This window comes from Myripristis murdjan, chromosome 3 (assembly GCF_902150065.1).
Source record: "Myripristis murdjan chromosome 3, fMyrMur1.1, whole genome shotgun sequence".
NCBI classification, from domain to species: Eukaryota; Metazoa; Chordata; class Actinopteri; order Holocentriformes; family Holocentridae; genus Myripristis; species Myripristis murdjan.
The window spans coordinates 37,878,377-37,904,298 of NC_043982.1; the positions used below are offsets into that span (position 1 = coordinate 37,878,377).

General features: G+C 43.2%; 1 protein-coding gene across 1 annotated transcript; it reads left to right on the plus strand.

Moving 5' to 3' along the window:
• Nucleotides 1-597: 597 nt before the first annotated feature.
• On the plus strand, nucleotides 598-24,932 carry fam120b (family with sequence similarity 120 member B). Its single transcript, XM_030077518.1, has 15 exons — nucleotides 598-670; nucleotides 2,341-2,466; nucleotides 3,038-3,228; nucleotides 3,740-3,873; nucleotides 5,184-5,306; nucleotides 5,551-5,742; nucleotides 6,358-6,634; nucleotides 6,740-6,920; nucleotides 7,404-7,508; nucleotides 8,034-8,206; nucleotides 11,834-11,926; nucleotides 17,799-18,005; nucleotides 18,434-18,587; nucleotides 23,125-23,452; nucleotides 24,418-24,932. Exons 2-15 carry the CDS (start codon nucleotides 2,343-2,345, stop codon nucleotides 24,446-24,448), a joined length of 2,313 nt encoding a protein of 770 aa, XP_029933378.1. The 5' UTR covers nucleotides 598-670; nucleotides 2,341-2,342; the 3' UTR covers nucleotides 24,449-24,932.
• The last annotated feature ends 990 nt before the right edge of the window (nucleotides 24,933-25,922 follow it).

The following is a 25,922-nucleotide window of genomic DNA, read 5'->3' on the forward strand; positions in this document are numbered from 1 at the left end:
ATGAGAATAACATCCAGAGATATATCTTTCATTTGAGTGTGTAGTTGTACCTCTGTGAACTGTATTAAGCACACTCTCTGCCAAAAAGATAAAATACTTAATACACCTATAAATTGAATTTCCTCCAGGATCGATAGTCTCTCTCTCCCTCCCTCCCTCCCTCTCTCTCTCTCTCTCTCTCTCTCTCTCTCTCTCTCTCTCTCTATCTATCTATCTATCTATCTAATAAAGGAATAGCTTATCTATCTATCTATCTATCTATCTATCTATCTATCTATCTAATAAAGGAATAGCTTATCTATCTATCCATCTATCTATCTAATAAAGGAATAGCTTATCTATCTATCTATCTATCTATCTATCTATCTATCTATCTATCTATCTATCTAAACAATAGGCATAATAAACAAATATTGCATGTCAAAGCCATCAGTTGAATAAGATGATATGTCAACATTCATTATAACGAGGTAAACAACCTTGTACCCACCGCATGTGTTTCCTCCATTCAGTTACATTGTAGCGAGAGGAGCCCCACGCGCCGAGCACGTGTATTTTGTTTTGCAACGTGATGACGTCGCACGAAGTAAATAGGAAGTCATTTACATAAAAATACACCGCTGAGAGACAGGAGGCTGCCGCCGCTCGGGTGGACGTGACGATTTTTAAAGTAAGTTTGAGGACAGCTAAGCCCAACTCAGCGCTGCGTTAGTGCAGGACGGAGGGTTTTAAAACGTCACTTCATGTCTGGCGAGGTAAATTTAGCCTGAAACGGGAGCGGAGACGGTGGAAGCTAGCTTGTAGTAGCCTGTTAGCCGCGAGTGCTGATTCTCACTGAATACTAAACTGGATAAAGCTGAAGCTAAAGCAAAAATGTTTGTATTTCTAACCATAATTACACTGAAATAGTCACTGTATGTTAATTATATATATGCTAACGGTGTGTGTAGCGCTGCAGAAGCGTTTAGATGTGAGCTGCTGTCCTCTGTTTTCATGATTAAAACCACAGCATGACATTACATGAGCACCAGACGTGAGAAAATATTGTTTTTAAGGAGGAAATTAATGTGGCTAGGAAAGTTAACAGCGTTATTGAATGTTTTTTCTGATCGCTTAAGCTTTGAAACTATACAGTTCTTTCCAAAACTATACAGACGAAACATAAAACTTTACACCAAACCAGAAAAACGTCATACCTCCAAGCAAACAGTTAATGCAAAACTCTTCAAAACTCTTTTTAAAAAATGGGTATTTCCGTGAATACAATACACACACAAACCTTCATTTGATTAAGTACATGAAGCACCAACTACACACTGATGGTGTAAAAGAAAAACACTTGCAGCTTTTGCTTTTTCTCTATGCCGGGCAGCAGGTTATAATAAAGTTGTGCCATACATGCAGTGAACACACACACACACACACACACACACACACACACATAGGTTTCCACATGTGTAAAGTGTGGATGTGTATTCCAAACATGACACACTATCAGTGCAAATAAAGGGGGGAAAGTTATTAATCTCAAAATGTTCGACTGTAACCCTCTTTGTGGGTCTGACCATAAGACGTCACATTACTTCCTCTCATCCTCATCCTCCTCTTCCTCCTCCTCGTCCTCCTCTAGTTCTCACTCCTCTTCCTGCATCAGCCTCTATTGTTATCCCAACCAAATGTTTACCTGTGGCTCCAGCTCTGATTTGTAAGTGAGCTTGTTATTTGTGTGAGAGTGTTTTCACATGTCTCAATGTGGGAAGGCATTTGGCAAAATAGTGTAGCGATGTGGAGACCAGTGTTTACAGCTTTGTCAGAAGTGTGTTATTATGGTAAATTGCAGACTGAGTGTAAAGCAGAGAATGTGCATTCAGTTTGACACATTGGCTACACGTGTGAATGGTTTCAGAGATAGAGCTTCAAGAATCACTGATAGTTTTTAAACACTGAGACCCCCCCGCCCCTCCATAAAATAGCATAGTAGGACGTGATTTCAAAATGTACATCAGCTCAAAAATTGTTCATGAATGTCAGGAAGACAGTGCATATTCATATACAGAATCACAGCATGTGCAAACAACTAAAGATTGCAATGTATGTAGTTACAATTTATGTGATGTTGTATGTAACCTCAAATATGCAGTCGCACACAGGACAAGGAATCAGCACATATAGCAAATACATAAACATTTATCTACATTGGCTTATATAGAAAATCAGCACATTTACTGAATCCAGAATCACATCAGGTAGCTACAGAACAAACAAACAGTAATGATTATGATGTAAATCTCTCTCCCTCCCTCTCTCTCCCTCCCTTTCTCTCTCTCTCTCTCTCCATAGGAATGGGTGTGAAAGGTCTGCAGTACTTCATGGAGCGCTGCTGTCCCGAGGCCTGTGTGACTGTGAGCCTGAGAGAGATGGCGAGGCAACATGTAGCCAAAGGCACGGCCACATCCGACACCACCAGTTGAGTTTAATTATATTATACATTTAATTTTAATTGGCTTAGTCCCTGTTTTTGGCTTTGGGGGGAGATGGAGATGCTGATCAGCCTGATGCTCATATGAACACTTCTTTGAATAAGGAAAGCACAACGCCTCCATCCACACATTGTGTACATTTTCAAACATGGTAGTAACAGTTTTGATTATCATTATCAGCCGCAGAACACCCACTGATATTATTATCAAAAGTGCAATTAATACTACCCATACTAACAGGTGTTATTAGTAGTAATAGTTGTACTGGTGCATTTATTATTGTAAACCTAATGGCAGTTACAGAAGTAAAAGTGCTGGTGCTGCTGTTAATAATAACAGAGACAGACCCACCCTTGATAATAATGCCAGCCTGAATGAGGCTAACACTTTTGAGCATTAAGCACAAAAAAGCTGTAATGAACTAATAGACACCAGCAGAGTAAACCAGCAGGGTGTAATCTGGGAAATCATACTTTCCTGTTTTTGGGATGTGATTTTTTTTTTTTTTTTTTTTTTTTTTGTAGTTGGTGTCTGTTACATGTGTGTTTTGCTTCCAGGTCCCACCCTCTTGGTGGACAGCATGGCCTGCCTGAGCCACTGGTACTCATGTCGGGACTGGGTGTGTGGGGGCCAGTGGAGGGAGTACATGGCCCTCCTGGAGAGCTGGGTGGAGGCCTTCACCTCCGCCGGCATCAGACTGGTCTTTTTCTTCGACGGGGTGGTGGAAGAGAAGAAGAGGCAGGTGTGGGTAAGGAAAGACCTGTTTTTCACCAGTGGAGCCACATCTTTAAAGGCCTAATCCAGTAATTGCAGTGCGGCATGTGTGACTGTCAGTCCAGTACTGGCTTTATTTTACATGCTTAATAATTGAATGAAAGACTTAATGTCTGTAATTTTGATTCATATACTGGCTTTAATGTTATGGTGGAGAGGTTAATAAAATCATGGTGTTTACACCACATAAGCCTGATGTGGTAAAAGTGCTGCAGCAACAGAATTTGTCCTTGAGGCTCCTGAAGATTTCTTGTTCGTAATTAATAATGGCTGATTTTCTTGCTATTATTAACCCTCATTCATCCAGGTTTCCGCACAGGTGCTTGCTCTAATTTTAACTGCACAGTCAATTTGTAAATCAGACCCTGCACAATGCACCAACCTTTCTCAGAGCCTAGAATTTACTCTGTCAGCTTTAAAAGATACAGATCCACCACTGTATCTGCTGTGTAAGAAACGCATGAAAGGTCTTCTGCTCCCTGCAGGTGAAGAGGAGGCGCAGAGTGAACGGGGAGATCGCTAAAGTGTTTCGTCACATCAAGGCCCACGGACAGCAGCCTGGTAGAGAGCTGTACTGTCTACCCCCCGGCCTTGCAACATTCACACGCTTTGCCCTCAGGTCAGCCACAGGACTTACTCAAGATTCACAAGATAATACTCATATACCATATATATTTATATACACTACTCACAAAAAGTTAGGGATATTTGGCTTTTGGGTGAAATTTATGGAAAATGTAAAATACTCACGCTACAGTGATATTATATCATGAAAGCAGGGCATTTAAGTAGAAGCATACACTGGTGATTTCCTCATCTCAAAAAATTTCTTGAAACAAAAGCCAACAACAGTGGTGGATATACCACAACAAAAAATGTCAGTGTCAATAACTTGTCATGTGCCCTTGAGCATCAATTACAGCTTGACAGCGACGTCTCATGCTGTTCACAAGTCGACTTATTGTCTGCTGAGGCATGGCATCCCACTCTTCTTGAAGGGCGGCCCTCAGGACATTAAGGTTCTGGGGTACAGAGCTCCGAGCCTCTACACAGCGACTCAGCTGATCCCATAAGTTTTTTATGGGATTCAGGTCTGGAGAAAGTGCAGGCCTCTCCATCTGAGGTACCCCAGTCTCCAGCAGCCGTTCCCTAATGATACGACCTCGATGAGCTGGAGCATCAAACACCTGATGTGAATTTTGCCGTTAAGCTCCTTGTTAGAGAACAGCAACTTGTGCAAAAAGTACTGAAACATTGAACAGTTGGACATGTGCATTCAAAAGTTTACAGAAGGTCACATTAAGTTCACCTGTAAAGGTTAGAATGCATTTTAGGTTCATCCTGAAATTTCACCCGAAAGCCGAATATCCCTAACTTTTTGTGAGTAGGGTATATACTGCATTATACATTGTGGACTGTATGAGGAAGCAATTGTCTGGACTTACACTCACAAACTTTGTTCTAAGGACATTTACTGTCTGTGCCAATAAAACACAGAGAGTCTGGGCTAAATGGGAACACTGACTCATGGGGTTTATAGTAGTTGTATGTTTTCACATTGAAATGGAGAGACTTAGTTGCTGCCCTATGCGGCAGAAGGCGTAGTGGGGATAAGTAAGTAAGTAATGTTTTCACATTGTCATCGATCCAGAAGTGAACAACTACTGTATTTTATTTTTGACAGTGTGTCATTATGTCAGCTGTGTTGACTATGTTCAAGTTCAGCACTTTATTGCCTTGTTAACACAGTTGGTACGAAATTGTCTTAGTGCAGCTCACAACAGACCAAAAAAAAAAAAAAAACATACAAGCAAACAACAAAAAAAAATCACTTATTGCTGTTATTAATGTTACATGCCTGCTTTGTCTCAGATGGAGCATGGTTTGATGTTGTTTTTGGTTTATTGTTGACTTTCTTGTTGTTTACAGGTCGTTGGGTCAGGAGGTGTTGTGCTCAGTGCAGGAGGCTGACTACGAGATTGCCAGCTACGGTCGTCGTCATGGCAGCATGGGCATTCTGGGACAGGACTCAGACTTTATCATATACGACAGGTGTGTTAAGGTAGTCATGTTGTTATGTTTGCGTTTTGTTTTAGAAGAGAGGTGAGCAAACAAAAGGCACAAACTAAGTGAAATAGTCTCATTATGAGTACATTATCAAACGATGAGAGTCATGGTGTTGGAAATTGAACTGTATGTCATGGATTAGTCATGGAAAAGTCGCTGTATTTGAACCCTGATTTACCTAAAAAAAAAAATGTGGGAAAAAATGAACCGATATTTGTATCTTTCAAAGTGTCCCCTACCTGTCAGTGGAAAAGCTGCGGCTCGATAGCCTCACCACTGTCCTCTACGACCGAGAGCGCCTCTGCCGTGCCGTTGGACTATCTGTTACCCAGCTGCCACTGCTCGCCTGTCTCCTAGGCAACGACGTGGTGTCAGAGGAGCGGATGCAGCATGTCCGCAACAATGCCATGGAAATGTACAGGTCTCTAATGGCATTTTTGTCTTCTGTTGATATTTACTGAGAGTAATGTACACTGAAAGTGTATGATTTTCAAAACGAATATTACTATCACCATTGACTACATGGGCTCAGATATCAAAATAAGGATTAGTGCACTTTTTCATTATTCCCACTGTTTGTTTGCTCCACTGTAAAATGGTCTAGTTTTCACAATGTGACACAAGCAAGTTACATTTTCCAAGTAAGAGTGGTTTTCATCCCAGTTACATCATGTTTATCTTATAGCAACACGGTACCATATTTTGATCTGAAGACTTTATTTATCTGTTAATTCTAATCATAAGGAATATCACCGATGCACCATTTGATCATCTGTATCATCAGTTTTCAAAGTCCAAGCCTGATCGGTTTGAGGCTGGAAAAACAAATATTAAAAATAACAACACTCTTCTCTAAGTAGCTCAGTAAGCACAGTCACACTGAGCCAGCATTTATCTCTTTTTCTGTGAAATCAAGTAGAATCCAGCACAGACTTAACATTAAAAGAAGGCAACAGGAAAGACATAAACAAAAAAGCCAACTTGATTTCACTGTTTCAGCACTTCAGCTTTACAGCGTAAGCCCTCTGTCTCCCAGGCAGAGCTGCCCCCCTCCACGCGCCGGTGCTCACCAAGGCCAGAAGGTGCTCGCTGTGGCCCAGTTGGTGAGCTCCGTGTGGGGCAGAGAGGAGGACGAGGCTGGGCTCATCCCGCCGTCTCTGGGCCTGTCAGCTACAGAAAGAGAGCTCCTGCAAAGGGGCGTCCGCTCCTACCTGCTGCCTGGACAGGAGCCTCCACAGTGCGGTGACGTCTCAGCTGACTCCCCCGACTCTGCCTGTGTGAGGCAGGGATACTTGAGTCCTGAAATGCTTAAGGTACACACTGTACTGTATGTGTGTTCTGCAGAGACCTCTTATCCCCTGTTGTAAGATAATTGTGGCGCTTTGGCTAAATACATTTGGCTGTGTGGTTTTCCCCAGGCATGTATCGAGAGGCATGTAGCGGCCGAGGATTTCATGGTTTACAACGTTGTGTGTGGTGGGGTGGTTGAATGTAGCAACAGTCTGGAGGATGAGGAGGATACCGAGCTGCTGCCACAGGCTCTGGTCTTCAAGGCCTGCAGGCAGCACATCTACAGTCTGCTGCTGCACAGGCATGACGGTAGGAAGACACTTTCTCACTCTCACCGATACACACATCATGTAGGGTCTAGAGCTGGGGCAAAATATGGATTTTTCTTATTAATCTCAGTCTTCATGTGAACAATCCAGTAGTGATTTGTAAAATCCTGATCTCACTCTTTTAATGTATGACTTTTGTCAGTGTATGTGTGAAGATTTTTTAAGCGTTACTTGTGGCGCGCCTTCTGTTCTGCAGGTGTGATCTGCTGAACAACCAGCCAATGGAAACCTAGTTGACCAAATTACCGAAAAATGTTTGTGAATATATGTGACCCCCACACGTTGGGGGGGTCACATGTATACCCTGGTAGTGGGATTTGTGCATATATGCATATATTTTGTTCCCAGACCGTTGTTTTAATTAATCAGTTTTGATAAAACAGATCAAGCACTCGATGGTTTTGTCATGTTTTTCAGGCAGTGATGTTAAATCAAGTCTGATTTTGATTTCCTGTGTTTTTAGGCAGCAGTGATGTGGAGGCTCCAGCTGTCAGGGAATGGTTTGTCTATCCTGGAAACCCTCTGAAGGAACCTGAAATAGTCCGTCCTCTCCCACTCAGCCTTTCAGGTACTGGACCTGCCAGTTTCCTCATGTAGTTACCTCTGCATCATGGGCCCAGATCAGAATCCCAAATCCTGATTTCACTGCAGTTCATTCCAGTCAGTCCATCTCATACAAATAATAATTATTGTTGTTATTCTTTTTAATCTGAGCTTTTCCTCTTAGGGTGATGATAAACTGCAAATTTTGTGTATGCCATAATGTTACGCAGGACTACAATCCTTCAAGTAATCAATAACAAAATGAGTCACACAGTCAAAAAAAAAAAAAAAAAAAATCTTAACTAAAGTTTTCTTGGAACAAGATGTTCCCGTCTAGTCAAAACAAGAGCTCTGGGCAGCTTCTTGGGTATCGGCGGTCACCAGAATCGCCCTCAAAAAGCTGCCTCAGTCGTCTCTGAAAAGTTGACTGAGACAGCAACATGGTGCTTAATAAGTTAAAGATACACAATCTGTCAGAAGTCCTTAACGTATCTGGCAGCGCAGTCAAATACCACAGTCCTGTTCGTCTATGTGGATGTTTCCCTCGCAGGCGTTCAGCCCAGTCTGGAGCTGTTATGGCTCGGCAGCGGCCCTGAAGTCTCGGCTCTTCGCCTGGCCTGCTTCCTATCAGTTTTTGACTGTCAGGACTTCTCTGAGCTGTTTGGGGCGGTGGACGATTGTCTGCTGGCTGCACTCTGCCTGGTCACTCACATCGTCTTCCAGGTACTGCTGTCTTTACTCAACATGAAGTTCATGTAATTTCTGCTCTGTGTGAAAGCTCACAGTGGGTCATGACTCAGAGGTGGGGGAAGGAGCCAGAGTCAAGTCCTTGTTAATGCGAGTATTTACTGAACAGAAGGGAAGAGGGAGTTAAAAGAAAATTTAAAACACATGTACACGGTTTGCAAACAGCAATTGGTGACTTCCGTTGTGTTTCTTGTGCCATTTTGTTGTTTTTGGGTGATAGATGTGATAGACGCAGTGCACATAGAGAGCAGCTGCAGCTACAGTGGAGCTTAATGGAGGAACCAAGCATACTCTCCCTTTTTCTGTGCTGGATTTCTCCCTGCATGTTTGTTTTACATTGCTGCAAATCGACGAGTCCAGAACGAAAAGCCCTTGACTTATTTTTTAGCGGCCGACACTGAAAAGTGAGAAGTGAAGCTAACGTTTGTAGGTTAGGTTGTTGAATTTTTCTTTTCCTATTAGATGTTATTGTAGCTGTGTGACCACTTGATTCACTTTTGGCTAGTTATCCTTGGAATAACAAAACTAGAACATCATAACTAAACAAGAACGTCAAATTAAAATGGCATCAGAAATACAATGTAAATTACCAATCCAAGGTGTTAAATAGTGTGAATGTGTTGTAGGGTGGAATTTTCCTTTAATGGCAGCATTTTGCCCAGTTGCACACTGAATAATCCTGCAGGAACTTCAATTTAAAACTTCAATTTGAAGTTTTTCCACTTGTGGTCGAATGTCTAATAATTATATGAAGTAACTCCACAATGACCACATTAAAGAGACGGACAGACTGTTTCCATGAGGCAAAATAATCAGAAAAGAGCATTTCTCCTATTCCAAATGATTTGACCTCATTTTCTCATTTTGTCATTTTCTCTCTTACATTGAAAAGCGCAGAATCAGTAGGATTTTCATTTAAAAACAATGTCAAGACTGATGCAAAAATAATCCCTCTCATTCATCACTTCTGAGCCACTAGCAGTGTGTGTTGGTGTGTGTGTCTGTGACCCTGCCCTCTGCCTGGAGTTTCTCGTTTTGCTGAGCTCGGGACTCCTCTGGGTGTCGGCCTTTTGGGCAGCGGGTGTGTAGCTCCCAGCCAATCACAACGCTCGGTGCCAGATCGATAGCACAACATCTAATAGGAAGCTGTTATAATTGCGGACATGGACCACGGAAAAAAGAGAAATTTAGCGAGGAGAAATGCCAAGCGGGCAGAGGTTGCTCCACAATGAGAGTGAATCTGGGAATATTTTAAAGATACACACACATCTGTAACATTCACACGACACATTAAGACTAAAAATACATAACACAACCACAAAGACACACAACCAACTCAAAATCTAATTCATAAGATAGCTGTATATAATAACCTTATCTCTTACATAATTTAGAAAAACTAAATCCTTTAACACTCAATCCACTAAATCACAAATAAATGTGGGATGCATAGCTCTTTACATCCATGTTGGATCTTTAAGAACAGAAATAAAAATAATAACAAAAGTCATAATTGTTCTACATTATTCAACTGATTAAGAAATAAAAACTTAAAAAACATACCATGTCACTTTGTAAAGTCAAAGGACTTGGTAATGAGTTCCATGCCAGCGCGGTTCGATGATTCGCTGTTCTCTGTATTGAACTCGTTCCACATGGAGGCAACAGAAAATGACCCTCTGCTGCCTGCTGAGTAGAATAATAGTCTGTCTGAAAAAAAAAAAAAAGTTAGCTTATTATAAAATATTTCTGGGGTTTTACTTTGATTTCTGCTTTCTGATTGAAAATGTTTCTTTTTGAAAATGTTTCTTTTTTGGTTTTCTTAGCTCAGACAACATAATGTGTTTTTTTTTTTTTTTTTTTTTTTTTTTTGCTTGGGTGCAAATAAAGTATCAAGCTTTTAAAAGAAACTGTTGAGTAAACTGGATTTTTTTTTTGTATTCAGGCCTTTCAGTCAAGATAACTTCTGTGTCTGGGGATTAAAGCTACACCTAACAATAACAGAAAATAAAAGACCAAATGTATTTGGTGACACTCACTCATGCAAGGCAGCCGCTGATTTGGGATTTACATCCATAACATATATACAACAATTAGTCCACTGCTTTGTCAACATGCGATTTGAAGTTAAGCATCATTTGTTGACAGTCTGTTCTCTGTTGTTTTGTCATGGTGAGATGGTATCCATTATCACCCGCTGAGCGCCCAGTTAAGCCACACACACCGGTCTGTAGCTCCAGCTCTGAAGTCAACCTGAGGGCCTGGAGCCACTGAATGTGAAAGGGGCATTTCATAGTTCACCTCAGTACAACAGTATATTGATTTTCTGTGTAATATACTAACTGTTTTACCGTTATAATAAGTGTGTCATGCCTTGTTTTGATCCTTGTTTTCATCTGAATTCCTCTAAAACCCTGTATTCACCTTTCTAAGTGCATAAATGAAGCTGAGAGAACTATTTCCTGACGGTGTCCCTCACTAAAGATTTGGGCTGTTGCTTGTTTTTTCACTGACGTCATGTCGCTGAGCTTTGACAAACAGGGATCGCAGGAATGCATCACTCGGACAGCACGCAACAAAGGCGCGCGCGTCATTTCGCAGGATACAAACAGAAATTAGCTACGCTCACTGCCAAAACACATCATCAACTTTGTAGCTAGGAACTTTAAAAACAGCTTTTAGTTTGTTGTTCGGTGTCATCCCAACAACCGAGATAATGTTTTTCAAGGGAACGTGGTGTTACAAAATGCTTGTTTGCATGTTTTACACGCAGAAACTCTCTTAAACTCAAAAGATTTCCAAAGGATATGGTATGAGAGGAACGTGTATAATTACAGTGGCTTTGTGTCTCGATGTAGTGATTTACGCTGCCCTCCATTCGAAATCTCATTTGAAAACACATAATACGAATTCAAATCCTGGGCCTTCCCTGGCTGGAGACATTTTGAACGGATTAGCAGAGGACAGCATGTGAAGACGAAGACGACAACTTGACGCCAAACCGAAATTTCAGGTTGGGAGCTCTTCCTCCTTTAACCCCAGATTCTCGGCCGATCTGATCCATCATTTAGCGAAACAGAGCTCCGTCCAATCAGACAGACAAACAAACCAACAAAGATGGAGACATGAACAATGAGAGACGGACAAAAAGGCCCGGGCAGACTGTCAGACAGATGGATAAGAGACTTTCAGACAGACAGATGGACAATTAAAGACATTTAAATAGACGGACAGCAGACAGACAGACTGATGGATGGATGGATGGATGGACAACGGGACGAGTGGACAGACAGACTGAAAGACAATAGCCGCGTCGTCGCCTGCTGCTGTGACTCACCGCCTCATTCACATTCCCTCGTCACTCGTCTATTCAAGACGCTCCAGGGTTTGTTTGTTTTGTACACACAGCCGGGCAGCCTTGTTTCTCTGTTCGCCCATTGTTTCTTTCTTTGTTGACCTGCAGCGCTCGCAGCAGACAAAACAAACGCACTCACACAGGAGGCATAAACACTCTCAGATGTGATAGAATTGGCTAAGTATACATATTTTCTCTCTCTCTTTCTCTCTCTCTCTGTGTGTGTGTGTGTGTGTGTGTGTGTGTAGGTGCCAGACCTGTCCCTAGAGGACGTGGATGCTTACCTGAGTCAGGCTGTGTGTTTGAGGCTGAAACGCCCCCAGGAGCTTCAGCACATCAAGGTCAGTGACAAGCACAGCCGTTTACCTGAAGCAGAATCTGCTGAGTCGTAGAGTCTCTGTGCTCTGCTGCTGCACAAAAACCCCGTCGCTTCACTTTCAGCTGAGTGTGTTTTATTGTCTTTTATTGTGCACATAGTGGTCACTTGGTGGAAACTTGCATTTGTAGTTGTTTAATATTTAATTTTACGACTTCAGTGTGTTTTATATAGTAATGATTTAGTATATATTGCACATTACTGAGGCTAACTCAGCCGCAGCGGCCTGGGTTCACGTCCCGCCCGGGCCCTTTACTGTGTAATAAAGCAGGAAAAAAATCTTCAAATAGGTATGCATCTCTTCATTATACTTTTTTGTTAATTTTTATTGTTTGTACTTCCGTCAAAGACCACTTTGGAAATAGTTTCTGTAATGCCTTTAGAGGCTGTCCTCCAGGATTTGTCGCTGTCACTCTCGGGTGATTGTGTTTCAGCATTTCTAATGAGTTCACTTCAATTCAGTGGTGCTGGAATTAAATGCAACAGTCAAAGTAGCTGCAATTAACCCTTCATATACTACAGTATATCAATGTTTTGCACTTCTTCTAGCTTGAGATGATCAAAATTCATCTCCTCTTTTAACAAGGAACATGGCATTTAACTGCAACTTTACATTTTGTGGAAAGTTTGCTGCCTGCTCTATGTTTTCAATAAAATCCAAATGAACTAAAAATGTTTGGCAGAATGTGCTGTTCCTCCTCTTTACTAACATTTCTGCCACCTAGCAGCAAATAATCATGTCCCATAACATCTGAATGAAGAGTTCTGCCACTGAAATCAGGGAAGCACCAGTAATATCCAGCGGTGTTTTCAATAAACTGATGTTACCAGGTACCAAAATAAGCACAATAATGTTGCATGGCAGCAAAATGAAGCCCCAGGGTCAAATGGAATCACTTGACAAGTAAATCGGTTCCTGAACCCGCAGTGCTGAAACTATTTGATATCACACTTTAAACGTGCCAGGCAACATTTACAGTTCTCTAAATCACTTGCGGGTGTTAAACTTAATGCAGCATGAAGGTGCAACACGCCCAGAGGAAGATAGTGGGAAGCAGCTCTGAAGCTGACCTGTAACCTGCACCAGGAGTTTTCTCACCTGTGTTCGGATCCCCAAGCTGACTTTCATTTAGCTGCAGCCTCTATTTGAAGAGATTTTGCCCTCAGGACCCTGACGTGACCCCACCAGTGATTTCATGACCTCAGCCCTTTCCAAAACTCGTACAAAAACTCTTCCAACAGTTCAGTGATGTGCGATTATCTCCAGTAATGACCACTTCAAGTAAGTCTCACCTGAGCAACAGGTGTAACTCCACCCTGTCCAATCATTTTAAACACACCTTATAAATAAATCATTGGATTATCTGGTAGAATAGGAGTGCAAACTAATTACAGACAGCTGGCACAACTAATCCAGGCACCTAATTAACCTGCTGCAGAGGTGAGGCTCACTGTGATTGGTCAGATAATAATACATCACTCTCTCAGATGAGCTGTTTCAGGAAGAGTTTTGAAAACAGCCGAGGTCATGAAATCACTGAAGGGAGCCTTTAAGCACCGAATTATTAATCTGTCATTTTTTAAATCTGACAAATAGATTCAAAGTGGCGACATTAAAACATAAACATGAAGAATCACTCATTCACTTTTTGAATCACACTAATTTCTAGTAAATTAAACTGTAGTGAATTGAACTACAGTTGTCCCTCGCTATAACGTGGTTCACCTTTCACGGCCTCGCAGTTTCGCGGATTTTTTTTTTGTGCAATTTTGCATGCTTTTTTTTTTTACTTATTTTTCTATGAAGGTTTGAACTTTGAGAGTGTATAAACAAGAGAGAAAAGTGAGGAAATGTTAATGCCTGTCTGAGAAAAGTGTATAAAGTGTGTAGTGAGGGGTTTTACAGCCTTAAAACATCTAGAATAATTGTAAAAAATAAAGCTGACTACTTCGCGGGTTATTTTTAGAACATAACTCCCGCGATAAACGAGGGACCACAGTATTCTCATTTTGTTGAAGACGCAATAAAATCCCCCCAAGGACCCCTGAAGGGTCCCCTGACCCCAGTTTAAAACCACTGGGCTAAATCACTGGAGGTGTGTGATATGAGGTTGCCACATGCCTGAGGAAGGAGCATGAAGCCGTTTGAGCCGCAGGACGCTGACCTGCAGCCGACACGGCCGACTGCGACTCCCAGCTCCCAGCTGTGCTTTTCCATTCTCTGGGAAAACGGCCCCGCTCTGTGCTGCCTTGTTGTAGCCCCATTTATTTTTACTGCTTAATTACCATACTCACGTCTAGTAATTTGTATTTTTGCTGCTTGCCTGTTTTCTACACAATAATTAGGGCTGGGCGTTGATTTGAATATGTGCTCTGGGAGAGGTTCAAAGATCCAAGAGGGGCAGCCTGGAGCGGACGAGGGGGAGATGATTCTCACCATTTAAGCAGCTACAACACACACACACACAGAGTGAAGGCCTGATTGTGTGTGTGTGTGTGTGTGTGTGTGCACGTTGAGGGTTAGACCAGGAGCTGTGTAACCTGCTGACAACACACACATTGAAACACTGGCAGCTGGTAGCGGCCTGATAGCCCTGGACTCACAACAAGCAGAACAAACATCCAACAATAGTCGCCAGTGAGGAGTAAATACACACACACACACACACACAGACACAAATACATGTGTATGTGTGTGTCTGTGTGAACTACAGAAAAACACACATTCACACTCACAGGAGAGGCATGTGAAGCGCGACACAGTAAAAGTAGAAAACCAAACCAGCACACCCAGAACAAAGAATAACTTTTATTGTCGGCTGTGTGTGTGTGTTCGAGAGAGCAAGAGGGAAAATGAGTCAAACAAGTCGTGTGTGTGTGTGTGTGTGTTTGGGGGGAAGGGGGTTGTGGGTTTTTGGGATGCGTTGCAACATTCCTCCCCATGGGACTGTGATTGTGGTGTGTGTGTGTGTGTGTGTGTGTGTGTACGTCTGAAAGAAAGAGGGAGAGTGAGTGCTGGCGACAGTCGCCTGTCTGTCCTGGCTGACGCTCACCACATGGAGCTATTTACACCAAGCACACTCCGCCCCACCGGACACACACACACACACACACACACACTCACACACACACTTTCCCAGTGTCTTTCTTTCACTCTCTCTGAATTTGTGTCTGTTGTGTATCAGTTAGTCTCCTGTATACTTTCACTTGTACACACACTCACCCCCTTTCTGCCTTTCTGTTTGTTTCACATGTTCTCTGGTTTTGTGTGTCTGTCTCTCTTTGTGTGTGTGTGTATGTGTGTGTGTGTGTGTGTCTGTGTGTGTGTGTGTGTGTGTGCACGCCTCTAGGCTTTTGTCTGTTCGTCCAGAGGTTCATTGTTTGCTGCAGGTGAAGCTGTGTTTGACTGGGAGCAGGTGGCAAGCAGGGCCGTGTGTGTGTGTGTGTGTGTGTGTATGTGTGTGTGTGTGTGTGTGTGTGTGCGTGTGCTTGTGTGTGTGTGTGTAATCACTCCTGTCTCTTATCAGTACTATCTTCAGGCGACAGGTGAGAGCAGAAGGTGCACAGTGACAAGTACACACATGCGCGCGCACACACACACACACACACACACACACACAGAGGGAGAACATCTGCCTGTTGTTACCAACTGCTCTCGTTACAGTTAGGCTGTTTTTCCTCTTCATCCTCATCCTTCATTGTTTCCCACCTGCACCTTTTATCTGTTTTTTTTTCTCTCCTTTTTTTTTCTCTCTTTCTTCCTCCCTCCTCTCCGGCTTCTGGTCTTTACCAGGAAACAGCAAAACCGCACCCATCCTTTTTTTTTTTTTTTTTTTTTTGCTTTTCTTAATTAGTGAACTTAAATAACCTCACAGACTCATAAACTTGCGGCGCACAGAATGTCACATGAAGACTTCATCCCATGTCAGTTTACATGTAGGCTCGTTTTACAGCAGCAGAAACTGCAACATAAAACATTTTTAGTTTGTCTGCGACTATAAAAGCCCCCAGTGTCTTTTTTTTTTTCTTCTTTATATCACCCTGTTGTAGTGTTGCTTTTAATTTATAGAATTCAGAATGGCTTTAAAGAATCACAAATGTATTAACTCACTTATATTATTAATCAGGATTGACTTTTGACTTTGAACACAGAAACTCGGTGTACTCTACATTTAGACAGAAAGTGAACGTTAGGAAAGCAAAAGGTCTAAATAATAATAATAATAATAATAAAACTTTATTTGTATAGCACCTTTCATACAAGAATTGCAGCTCAAAGTGCTTCACAATAAAAAGAAGAACATTTGAAAACACATTAAAAAGAATAAAACACAGCACAGGGTGGAATTAAAAAGAAAAGGCTAAAAATTGAAATAAAACAAAAGATGCAAATAAAACAAAAGACAAGTGTGGAATAAAATAGGAGCTAGTTAAAGGCTAGAGTGAAAAGGTGGGTCTTTAATCTTCTTTTAAAGATGTCTAGTGAGCTGGCTAAAGGTGTTGTTTCCATTTCTCTCCTCCTCTCTCCTCCACTCTTCAGAGCCGACATCACTAAAACATTTATCGCTCTTACAGCTTGTTAAATCTGCCCAGTGCCTCACACAGGGCGCCGGGCTGTGCTGCGGTGTTTTGTAATTTGCATATTGTGAAATTGGTTGCAATGACAGTTCTAACCAAAACAAGCCACTTTCCCCGTTAGAAACTGTTGCCCCAGTAATCTGCTTTGTGTTTTCTTTCTGCCCGGCCGTGTTTGCATTCCTCTCTTTGTAGCCCCGTCTTATCGATGCAGCCCTGTTGGGGATTTATGTGCATCCTCAGTTTTTGATGCCAACGTGACACGACCACAGTGATGCTTGTTCTCACGGAGACCGAGCGTGCTCATTCTGGTTGTTGGGGTGAGAAAGTTCAAGAAACCATAGACTCCGATCGCTTCACTGAAGAAAAAGAGAGTGGAGGAAATCAAATAAGGAAAAACTAAAATTAAGCACTTCTCTTATCGTCACCTACCAGCGACCTCCTTTGCCCAGCTGTGTGCCCCTCAGCTGCAAAGCCAGCAAACTGTATTTATATTTATATTAATGTCAGTATGATCTCCCTATTAAGCCCCTTTTACACTGCTGCTGTGCCGGGTTTTGGCTCCAATCAGCAGAGGTGAAAATAGGTCACCTGTTTATTTGGTGCCGTGATATAACACCTGCTTTTACATTTTATGAAGGCAGTCCTTTCCTCAGTAGAAGTTTAACCCATGTGCTGTGATAAGCTACCAATAAATCACCATCTTTTGGACTGAAGGATGTTTGTAGTCTAGTTGTAATGAAAACCCTGCATCTCCGTCGAGTTGTGACACCAGATGACCCGGAGGAGAAGTGTGCAGGATTTCTGCTAATGTAAACAGTGTCACCTGCTTTTTTTTTTTTTTTTTTTTTTTTTTTTTTTTTTACAAGTGATGAGATGTAGGCAAGCCTGTGAGTGTGTGAGTGTGTCGTCTTTTGTTTCGCCTGCCGTGCCAACACTCTTCCTCCGCCAGTGAATCAGTAACTTCTAACAGGAAACAAAAATGTGCTTTGAAAAAAAGGCAGAGAAAAAAAAAAAGTCAAATTTATTCCACTGTAGCCATTTAGAGGACACCTTTATCCGGCACTAAAAGCAACAGCAGAACAAGGGTTAACTCATGTCACAAACATTGCAAAATAATAAATAATAATAAAACTGGGGCAAAACTGCAGCATCAAGCCTGGTAGAATAATGAAAAACACTTTGATCATTTTGTACAAGCAACAAATTAGAGCTAAGCAAAAGTTGTTTTTTTTTTTTTTTTGTTCTTGCTCCTCTCTCAGCTGCCGTACCTCTGCAGCCGCGCAGTGCAACTGGGGTCCCTCTATGTCCGAGGGCTGAGTCACCTGCTGGGTGCCAACTGTGCCAGCAGCTGCCCGCTGCCCAGCAGCGCCCTGATGCCTTGGCAAAGCTTCGACGGGCGGCTGTTCCACTCAAAGTATCTGCTGGCACACACGGGCGCTGACCAAATGGTGCTGCTGGACGGCGATGTGAGTTCACAGAGAAAATCACTGCTGGGGAATGTGTGTGTTTATCTGTGTGCCCGTGTGTGTGTGTGTGTGTGTGTGTATTTTGCACCTTATTTTGCACTATTTGCTTGAGAAAATAAAAGTAGGTTTTGTAAAAACATGACTTTTTATTTACAGTGCCACAAATAAGGTTTTGGAAGAGGCTTGTCAGTGTAGGTAACAATATGATAATGATATATCGGTGGGGAGCAGACCGACAGGATGCAGAAGCATGAAGAGGCACACACCATCTGCGTAGCGACTGCATGCACGCGGCGTCCAGTGTACGCAGAACCATAAATCGGCCTTGAGTCTCTCCAGTCAAATTTAAATGAAGTCTAATAGATATGTTTATTTGTGTAAATGAGATGTGTGTCTTTGTCACTCATGTTGCTCCTGTCCTCCTCCAGTCCTCCTGTCTGTCTCTGTTCCTCCGTCTGAGGGAGAAACTGGTGGAGTCCTGCAGGAGGAGAGGCAGAGCCCTGCAGTCCAGACCCAGACCCAGCACATCAGAGCTGAGACTTCAAACCACAGCGGGACCCAGAGGCGGCTCTGCGCATGCAGGTCAGGGCTCTGAGATTTGTTTGGCTCCACAGATTTGTTTGAAGTACACACACGTCCTACCATTTGGCGCTAGACTGGTTTTGTCAGGTTTTCTCTTTCCACCTGTGTCACCTCTGGCCGGTTGTCATCAGCTCATTGCTGATACATCACCAATGGTTTTCATCTTTTCATCGATTTGCTGTGTAGGTGTCACGATGTTTTGGAGTCTGAGACAGCAGTGGGTGGTACGGATAAAATCAAATATCACCCTGTCACCTCAAAATTACTATTGTGACTAAACTGAAGGTGTGACCGTTGGTGCTTTCTTAAGATATTTACACTAAGGCGATTTTTCATTTTGATGGATATTCATTAGTAATGCAGGTAGAGGCAAATAACAGACCAATTTGAATAGTTCAGTATATAAGTTCAGAAAATTTCCACAGTATTGCAGTATTGATATTATATTAATTTATCACCAAGCCCATAGTTCAAAACCATTTTACTGACAGAGATCAAATGCATGAGAAGGGTATAAACGAAATGCTGACCTAGCAAACATGAAACACCATTATTATGCCAACTTCATGATGTGAACTGAGCGTATGACCTTTGCCAAAATGTTAAAATGTTGCTTTTACATTTAAGTCTCCAGCGATTTACGTTTTTATTTCCTGGAACTACTAATCAGCGCTGGCCAAAAGTCAGAAAACACTGCGAGTCTTCAGGGGCAGAAGTATCGCAGATGCAGATAATATCGATAGAAAGCGGTGTGGGTTTGAAACGCAGCTCGTGCAAAAAAAAAAAAAAAACGGGTGAAAATACTGAGGGGAGCAAAACGGAGGAAAAACACAGAGAGCAGCATTTTAACCTGACAGTTGATGTGCGGTTGTAGTTCTCTGGTGCCCCTCGCAGAACCACATTACCCAGAGGGCCGCGCTGTAATGAGCTCCATGTGTGCTGCGGCCTTCCACATACCGCCGTGTGCACGCACGCACACACACACACACACACACACACACACATGCACACACGTGCACGCCTGGCTCCTAGACTTGCTTTGTCAGTGCACTAGTAATAGTAGGTTTCTGTTTATAGGCTGGGAGAGCTCTATTTTAAGACACACAACAAGACTAACTGATTACAGACCTCCCTCTCTCCCTCTCTCTCTCTCTCTCTCTCTCTCTCTCTCTCTCCTTGACTCTTTCCTCTCTGTATCTCTCTCTCGATCTCCTCTCTCCTCTCTTTCACTCTTCCTTTATGTCTGTTTCTTATCGCTTCCTCTTTTTTTTCCAACTTGCTCTCTCATTCTCTCTTTCCCATCAACTCTGCTTCAGATGGAAGGAGACAGGAAAGGAAGGAAAGGGTGGGTGGAGGAAGGAAGGAGGGAAGGAAGGAGGATGGATTGTGAATGCTGAGCAGGAAGAGGGGAAAGCAGTGGGCAGATGCATTTATTTTTATCACTTATAAATATCATTAATCGCCATTTACAGGCCCTTTTAGTTGTTTGTTATTGCACATTTATTTGAGTTAATAGAAATCACCATGTTGCCTCTTCTTTAGGTGGTTTTGCTAGTTTGATTTTTTTATTTTTGAAAATGCTGAGTTTTAGTTTAGTTCATATTCGTCTTATTTTGTAATGTGGGGTATTTATCAGGGGCGAGCTTAAAAAAAAAGTCATAAAAAGTATTGTGTAATAAAAACTCAACAAAACATCATAGCATTTAAAAACTGTGTTCACTCAGGACAGATGAACAACCAAATAAATTGGCAGAGATGAAAACTAAAGACAGTTTTCCCTGTAGGTTTAGTTTATTTGAGTTAGTTTTGTTTTGTTTTTTTTGGCAAAGCCTCATTTTTATTTTTATTTCAGTGAACGAAAATGTTTTGTCACACCTAGTTTTTGTTATTTTTTAGGTTTTCATTCATGATAATAACCTTGGCCTGCAGAGTACTGTCTTCCCAACGCATCAAACACTGATCTCTCTATCCATTCACACACACACACACACACACACACACAGACCCCGTCGTGCTCAGTGACAGGAAACCGTTGAGCAGCAGATTATGAAACATGAACCCGTCGTTACCGTTCAACCCAGTGACTTACAAACTCTGTGCGACCAGCTCTCCGATGCGACTGTGCGCCATTTTGGCACGGAGACGCCGATTTGCGCCGAACTGTCTGCTTTCTGTACGAGTCAACCCTTGTGGGTCTCATGAGGATGTTTCTGGTTTTATAGACGGAACGTGATACACTCTTTATACCTCAATGTTTCATTTCTGCCAGACGCAGACACCGATCATTACTACGGAACTGTGGGGAGATAGTGTGTGTGTGTGTGTGTGTGTGAGAGAGAGAGAGAGAGAGAGGGGGAATGTGTGTGCGTGAGAGCAGTGGTGGCGCTATGTGGTATCGTTGAGGGCCCAGTTTGGTTTTTGTTTGGAAGCGGGCCTGATGTTTAGTCTCCTCAGCAAATATCTCCGCTGCCTGCCCGCCCTCACAATTACAACTTCAGCAGCAAACCCCAGAGCCGCTCTCCCCGGTGAAAACGCTCTATCTCCAAAAAGACAGAAATAAATGAAAACAACCTCAGATTGACACACATGCCATTGTGAAATTATACATTCTGAAGGGGTTTCTTGAGTGCCGAGCATCATTACGCTCACTCGGAGACTTACAGTAAAGGAAAATAAGGCATCGGGGATCTCTGGTGCACAGCTAGACCCGAGATGTTTTTGGGGTCAGGCGACTCTCTGCCTTACATTAACACACACACACATTCCTCTTGTGTATGTGTGTGTATGTGTGTGTGTGTGTTTGTGCATGTTGTTTTGGAAATAATTTCAGTAGAAAGTGGTTCATCAGGGTCGGTGACAGAGCTGATCCACAAACACTGACCCAAGATCGATTCAAGGCGCAAAGAGTAGGATCTGTTGGCCCCTCCCCCCCGGCTAAGCTAACTGCCTGCAGCGAGTTTTCTTTTCCTAGGATGGCGAAGGAATGAAATGACCGCCATCATCCTGTCCAACAGAAACCAGACCAACACAGCGTCGCTCTCCATTCTCAATCTCATCCTCATCCTCTCCCTCGGTGCTCGCCATCTGTGATTTCCGTAGGTTTCTATTGGATGTTGTGTTGTCAGTCTGGCACTGTGCGCTGTGATTGGCCGGGAGCTACACACCCGCTGCCCAAAGGCTGACGCCCAGAAGGGCCCTGGGGAAAATGGTATACTCCAGACAGAGGGCGGGGTCTCTGCAGACACACACACCAACACACACCTCTAGTGGCTCATCAGTGATGGTTTAGAGCAGGGGTCCCCAAACTTTTTCCTGTGAGGGCCACATAACTTTTCCCTTCTCTGATGGGGGGCCGGGGTCAGTTTGTAACAAAAAAAGTGTGACAATCGCAGGGGTGCCTAAATGTAAACATTGATTGTTTTCCAGAAAGCCACACATATCCAAATATTAATAACCCTTTCCGGGATCTTCACAGAAAAAAACTCAGGAAATAAATAATAACACTATTAATGAAATAAATTACACTATTAATGAAATCAATAAAAATCAAATAACCCTCTCTGGGTTCTTCACAGAAAAAAAAGTCCATGGAACATTAACTTTCTGTTGTGCCGTGCACAATCTTAACAGGTAAAAGTTCAGCCTAGTTGTCAGAGCAGAATCTCTTACTTAAATGCAGGGACGGTTTTTGCTATGGGCAGTGTGGGCAACCGCCCAGGGCGCAATCTACTTGGGGGCGCATGAGAAAAAAAAATCGCCAGTTTTCTAGACTACCGTATTGACCCGCACATGCCATCAGTACCATCAGTCGGCATCAGGTGGGCCGGCCGCGGCACCAGCCGGTACCGCGCCCACCCGGTCTGGTCTGCCGGATCTGACAGGTGAGCGGCTTAATGCCGGCCAGTGCCGGCTCGCCTGATGCCGACTGATGCTGCCCCGGTTGGAGTAGTAACATGAAAGGGCGCAAGCCAGTAATTTCGCCTAGAGCGGCAACATAGGCAGAACCGCCACTGCTTAAATGACTCATATGAGCAGCCTCTCAAAGTTCTTGTGTTCCTTCCTTATAATCCTTTTGTAGGTTCCAGTAGGCTTGTCACGTTCTATGCGTGTATTAGTCTCGATTGCGTGGCCAGACTGAAAAAAAAAAAATCATAATGCGTCTCTGGTATTGTTCAGGGGCCGAGCCTAATGTGGAGGCGGGCCGTATCCGGCCCGCGGGCTGTAGTTTGGGGACCACTGGTTTAGAGGGATCATTTTTGTATGAGTCTGTATGTTTTTTGTTTTTTTATCTTCTAAGGATCTTTCTACTGATTCTGCCTTTAATTTCGAAGTGGGTGCTCCTGTTAGACCAAAACCAAGTCCCCAAAATATTAAAAGCTATTCTGGATGGATGCTGCGCTGTCTCGTAAATGTGAGAAACCAAATAGACCGACAAAATGACTTTCACTGAGTTTCCCTTCATTATCAGTGAAGTATTCCTGCTGTTTTTTTACACCGAGTGTGTTCGCTGCAGCCGTGGTCTGTGTCTCCTCTTCAGGACGGCCCGCCAGCGACAGAGGGAACTGGAGGGAGAGAGAGGAGGCGACAGGAGAACACCAGCATGGTGGAGGATGGAGGGAGAGAGGGGAGACGAGAAGAGGCCCGAGCGGATATGAAAAAAGAGAGAAATGGGAGCAGAGAAGAGGGCGAGGAGGAGGAAGAGGAAGAGGAGGAGGAGGAGGAGGAGGAGAGCAGCCGCCTGTTTTTCATCCTCATCCTCAGTCTTTTTACCAGGATGGAGGCTTCCAGAACAGGAGCCGGCCCCCGAGGCCGCCCAGAGGACGACAGCATCACGGCAGCAGACGGTCGTACCAGCTGTCTCCACGGTAACAACACGACACCGCAGCATCACAGATACACAAGTAACATCACCAGCTTTTACCTTTTTACCGCTTTAGATTTGTCATTATTGCCATCTTTTTACAATATCACCATAACGTCCTCTTCTCTTCTCTTCTCTTCTCTTCTCCTCTCCTCTCCTCTCCTCTTCTCCTCTTCTGTTCTCTTCTCTTGTCTCTCTTCTCTTCTCTTCTCTCATCTCCTCTTCTCTTCTGTTCTCTTCTCTTGTCTCTCCTCTCTTCTCTTCTCTTCTCTCATCTCCTCTGCTCTCTCCTTCTCTCTTCTGTTCTCCTCTTCTGTTTTACTCTCTTCTCCCCTCCCAACTCCTCCTCTTTTCTTCTCTTCTCCTCCTCTCCTCTTATCTCCTTTTCTGCTCTCTCTCTTCTCTTCTCTTCTCTTCTCTCCTCTCCTCTAATCACCTCTGTTCTCCTCTGCCCTTCTCTTCTCCTCCTCTGTTCTCCTCTTTTGCTCTCCTCTTCTCTTCTCCTGTCCTCTTCTTCTCTTCTCTTCTCTTCTCTGTTCTCCTCTGTTCTCCTCTTTTGTTCTCCTCCTCTCCTCTCCTCTTCTTCTCTTCTCTTCTCTTCTCTTCTCTTCTCTTCTCTTCTCTTCTCTTTTCTCTCTGTAACTTCTCCTCTCCTCTCCTCTCCTCTCCTCTCCTCTCCTCTCCTCTCTTCTTCTCTTCTGTTCTTTTCTTTTCCACTTTTGTTCTCCTCTCCTCTCCCCTTCTCCTCTCCCCTTCTCCTCTCTTCTCTTCTCTTCTCTTCTCTTCTTCTCTGTTCTCCTCTCTTGTCTCTTCTCTCCTCTCCTCTCCTCTCCTCTCCTCTCCTCTCCTCTCCTCTCCTCTCTTCTTCTCTCCTCCCCTCTCCTTTCCTCTCCTCTTCTCCTCCCCTCTCCTCTCCTCTTCTCCTCTCCTCTCTTGTCCTCTCCTCCCCTCTCCTCCTTTCTCCTCCAGCTGGTCTCAGCCTCCGGCCCCGGGACCCTGACCCGTGTACCCGTGGGATTAGAACTTGAGGAGATCAGAGGACAGCGGGGAGGAGAGGCACGGGGAGGAGAGCGTGGATGGATAAAGACGGGATGAAGGGAGAGGAGGAGTCAGATTTCTCTGAACAAACTGATTACTGGATTAGCCATCAGAGATGTTTGTCCAAAGGATGCAGCGGGAATCGAGTTGAGGGATGAGGAGGAGGCAGAGTGGAGGGATTAAGATGCCTTCATGTGCCACTCAACATAAAATAACTGGAGTTTGTGTGTCAGCTCTGCTCTCGTAGATCCAGAAAATAATCCGTCAGGAGATCGAAGCATCAGCCTGTCCGCTCGAGGCAGAGGAGAGGAAATGGACTGAATGTGGGAAAACTCACCAGAGAGACGGAGAGAGAGCCACTTCAACCGCGCACCGAGTGAGGATTAGCTGTTAATCCTCTTTTTACCTTTTATCTTGGTCAATAAAAGGCAATATGTTTACAGTGACGGAGCCATCAGCGGTGCTTTTATTTAGAGATACACTAAGACGGGTGTCACATATCAGCTGAAATAGGATGTTAGGGTCAGAGATTTATAAGTCTATAATCTGAGACCAAGAGCTGTGTGGAGCAGGTCAGAAATAAAGTGAAGCAACTTGAGATTCTGTTTTTTTTTTTCTCCCATAAAGAACATTAAATCTGCCTAACAGAGAAAAAGGTTTAATAGTTAAAACCATTTGTCTGTTGGCTGCAAATAAACTGTGCACAAGTGCTGCAGTCCTCATACATAAAAAACCCCAACCCTCTTATAGAGACGTTGATTTCCTCACCAATTCTCAATGTGTTTTTAAAATTATTTTAAAACTCACCATGTGTTTAGTGACAAAGGTTTATTTTTGGGGCTGATATAAAATCAGTACTGTACTGGAAATTTGACTAAATCAAGTTGGTTACATCGTATTCCTAAAAACCCTCCCTCGCAGATTTTCAACACCAGTTTATGGCACTTGTGTATAACATGTTATAGAGCTTTACACCCTTTATTAAATCAGATGTGTTTCAATAACGTAAATCAAAACATTTTAACCCAAAAATCCAACAAGATAGAAACATGATGGGTGGATGGGAAGTGAAGCTAGCCTAGGTTCAGTTTCACCACTTATGTCAATAATCCTAATCCAGTTTAAGAAAAGTACTTTCACAGTCAGTAAGTGTGTGCTGAGTGTGTGTGTGTGTGTGTGTGTGTGTGCCGAGTGTGTGTGTGTGCAAAAGTCTCAGTAATTTAGTGGGAATCGGCATCGGGGCCAAATGGCTGTTTGACAGATGAGATGAGCAGAAACAAAGAGAAATTCTAAACTTTCTAAGGTGCCGTGTGTGTGTGTGTGTGTGTGTGTGTGTGTGTGTGTGTGTGCGCGCGCACACGTGGATGGGTGTGCTTATGTTTGTGGGCACGGATATACATTTGTTTTGGAGGAATGTTAGATCGCCATTGCTCTGG